The sequence below is a fragment of the Solanum verrucosum genome, unplaced genomic scaffold (genome assembly GCF_900185275.1).
Source record: "Solanum verrucosum unplaced genomic scaffold, falcon-dt-bn FXZP01000208.1, whole genome shotgun sequence".
Lineage (NCBI taxonomy): Eukaryota > Viridiplantae > Streptophyta > Magnoliopsida > Solanales > Solanaceae > Solanum > Solanum verrucosum.
The window spans coordinates 146,737-149,153 of record NW_026020329.1 but is presented as its reverse complement, the minus strand read 5'-3'; the positions used below and the strand labels follow the sequence as shown (position 1 = coordinate 149,153).

Here is a 2,417-nt window from a genome sequence, read left to right as displayed (position 1 = left end):
CCCACTAATCCATCTACGGAGGAACCACCGAAGCTTGAGTTGAAAGTGTTCCCTTCACATCTTCGATATGCATTCTTGGGGGCGAATAACACCTTACATGTAATCATTGCAGCTGATTTTCTTGAATGGCAAGTAAAGTTTCTTCTTGAGGTGTTTAGAAGATATATCAAAGCTACAGGATAGACTATCGCTGACATTATGGGCATTCCTCCCGGCATTTGCACACACAAGATTCAGCTTGATAGCGAATGTAAATCGAGTGTTGAACATCAAAGGAGATTGAAACCACCGATGCAAGAGGTGGTAAAAAAGGAGATAATAAAGTGGTTAGATACAAGTGTGTGATCTACCCTATTGCGGATAGCAAGTGGGTGAGTCCAATATAATGTGTACCGAAAAAGGGAGGCATCACGGTAGTCCCAAATGAATAGGGGGAACTTATGTCTATGAGACTGGTAACCGGATGGAGAGTATGCATGGATTACCAGAAGTTAAACTCGTGGACCGAAAAAGATCACTTTCCCATGCCTTTCATGGATCAAATGCTTGATCGACTTTGAGAAAGAGGATGGTATTACTTTTTGGATGGGTACTCTGGTTATAATCAAATCTTTATTTCTCCGAAAGACCAAGAGAAAACCACCTTCACATGCCCATATGGAACTTATTCTTTCAAACGGATGTCGTTCGGGTTGTGTAATGCTTTGACAATGTTTCAACGTTGCATGCTATCTATTTTCGCTGACATGGTAGAAGATTCAATGGAACTATTCATGGATGACTTCTCAGTTGTGGGTGATATTTTTGAAACATGTCTAGAGCAGTTGTGGCAGGTCCTTCAAAGATGTGTGGAGACAAATTTTGTCCTAAATTGGGAAAAATGCCACTTCATGGTTAGGGAAGGTATAGTTCTTGGTCACAAAGTGTCACAAAAAGGACTGGAGGTAGATAAAGCAAAGATTGAAGTGATTAAGAAGTTACCACCACCAATCTTGGTGAAGGGTATTTGTAGTTTCTTTGGGCATGTCGGCTTTTACCGGAGGTTCATCAAAGACTTCTCAAAAATCGCACACCCCTTATGCAAACTTTTTAGAGAAAGTGGTGAAATTCAACTTTGATGATGCATGTATGGTAGCCTTTAAGTGTTTGAAAGAAAAATTGATCTCCACCCCGGTTATCATTAGTCCTGATTGGTCAGCACCCTTCGAAGTGATGTGTGATGCAAGTGGTACAGCATCAGGTGTCGTGTTGGGGCAAAAACGCAACAAACTATTTCATCCCATTTACTACGCAAGCAATACTCTGAATGGTGCTCAACGTAATTATACAATTACGGAGCAAGAATTATTCGCGGTGGTATATGCATTTGAGAAATTTCGGCATACTTGCTAGGCACTAAAGTGGTTGTTCACACTGATCATGCTGCTCTGCGTTATTTGATAGCAAAGAAGGATGTCAAGCCAAGATTGATAAGGTGGGTGCTATTGTTGCAAGAATTTGACTTTGAAGTCAAAGATAGAAAAGGTTGTGAAAATTAGGTGGCTGACCACCTATCAAGACTAGAAGGCAAGGAGAATGACGAGCTGCATATAGACATAAATGATGCATTTCTCGATAAATAGGTATTCACGGTAACTCTATAACAAACTCCTTGGTATGCTGATTTTGCTAACTATGCAGTATGTGGGTTGATACCGGAAGAACTAAACTTCTATCAACGAAAGAGGTTTCTGTTCGATGTCAAGAAATACTTTTGGGATGAACCATACTTATTCATAGAGTGTGCAGACCATATCATTCGTCGATGTGTGCCTGAAGAAGAATTCAATGAAATTCTCCATTTTTGTCATTCTTCACCGGTTGGTGGTCATCATGGTGGAGTGCGTACAACTGCTAAAATCCTTCAAAGTGGTTACTACTGGCCATCCCTTTACAAAGATGCTCATGAATTTGTTCAGAAATGTATGCAATGTCAAAGACAAGGTGGGGTGTCCAGAAGACATGAGCTTCCTCTAAAACCTATTTTGGAAGTTAAGTTATTTGATGCTTGGGGAATAGATTTCATGGGTCCATTTGTCAGTTCGTTTGGTAATAAGTACATTTTGGTGGCAGTAGATTATGTTTCTAAATGGGTAGAAGTTGTGGCATTACCAAACAATGAAGGGAGAAGTGTTGTTCAGTTCCAAAAATGATACATCTTTGCTAGGTTTAGCACTCCTCAGGCTATTATTAGTGATGGAGGATCCGACTTTTGCAATAGGCTTTTTGCATCCGCATAGAGCAAATATGGGGTGAGACATAAAGTAGCAACGCCATATCATCCTCAAACGAGTGGCCAAGTGGAAGTTTCAAATCAGGAGATCAAGAGTATCTTGGTTAAGACCGTAAATGCAAATAGGATTGATTTGTCTTGAAAG

At 40.3% G+C, this 2,417-nt stretch overlaps 1 protein-coding gene across 1 annotated transcript; it reads left to right on the top strand.

Annotated features, from left to right (window-relative positions):
• Nucleotides 1–746: 746 nt before the first annotated feature.
• On the top strand, nt 747–2,192 carry LOC125836027 (uncharacterized). The gene is made up of 4 exons (XM_049515122.1): nt 747–1,002; nt 1,094–1,318; nt 1,444–1,524; nt 1,681–2,192. The coding sequence occupies exons 1-4, from the start codon at nt 747–749 to the stop codon at nt 2,190–2,192; spliced, it is 1,074 nt and encodes a 357-aa protein (XP_049371079.1).
• Nucleotides 2,193–2,417: the final 225 nt, after the last annotated feature.

What these genes read in the sequence shown, in the direction of transcription:
- LOC125836027 (XM_049515122.1), top strand. Translation starts at nt 747, where the DNA reads ATGGTAGAAGATTCAATGGAACTATTCATGGATGACTTCTCAGTTGTG. An exon ending in ACCACCAATCTTGGTGAAGG is followed by an intron (nt 1,003 to 1,093) that starts GTATTTGTAGTT and finishes CAAACTTTTTAG; the next exon opens with AGAAAGTGGTGAAATTCAAC. An exon ending in TGAAGTCAAAGATAGAAAAG is followed by an intron (nt 1,525 to 1,680) that starts GTTGTGAAAATT and finishes CTAACTATGCAG; the next exon opens with TATGTGGGTTGATACCGGAA.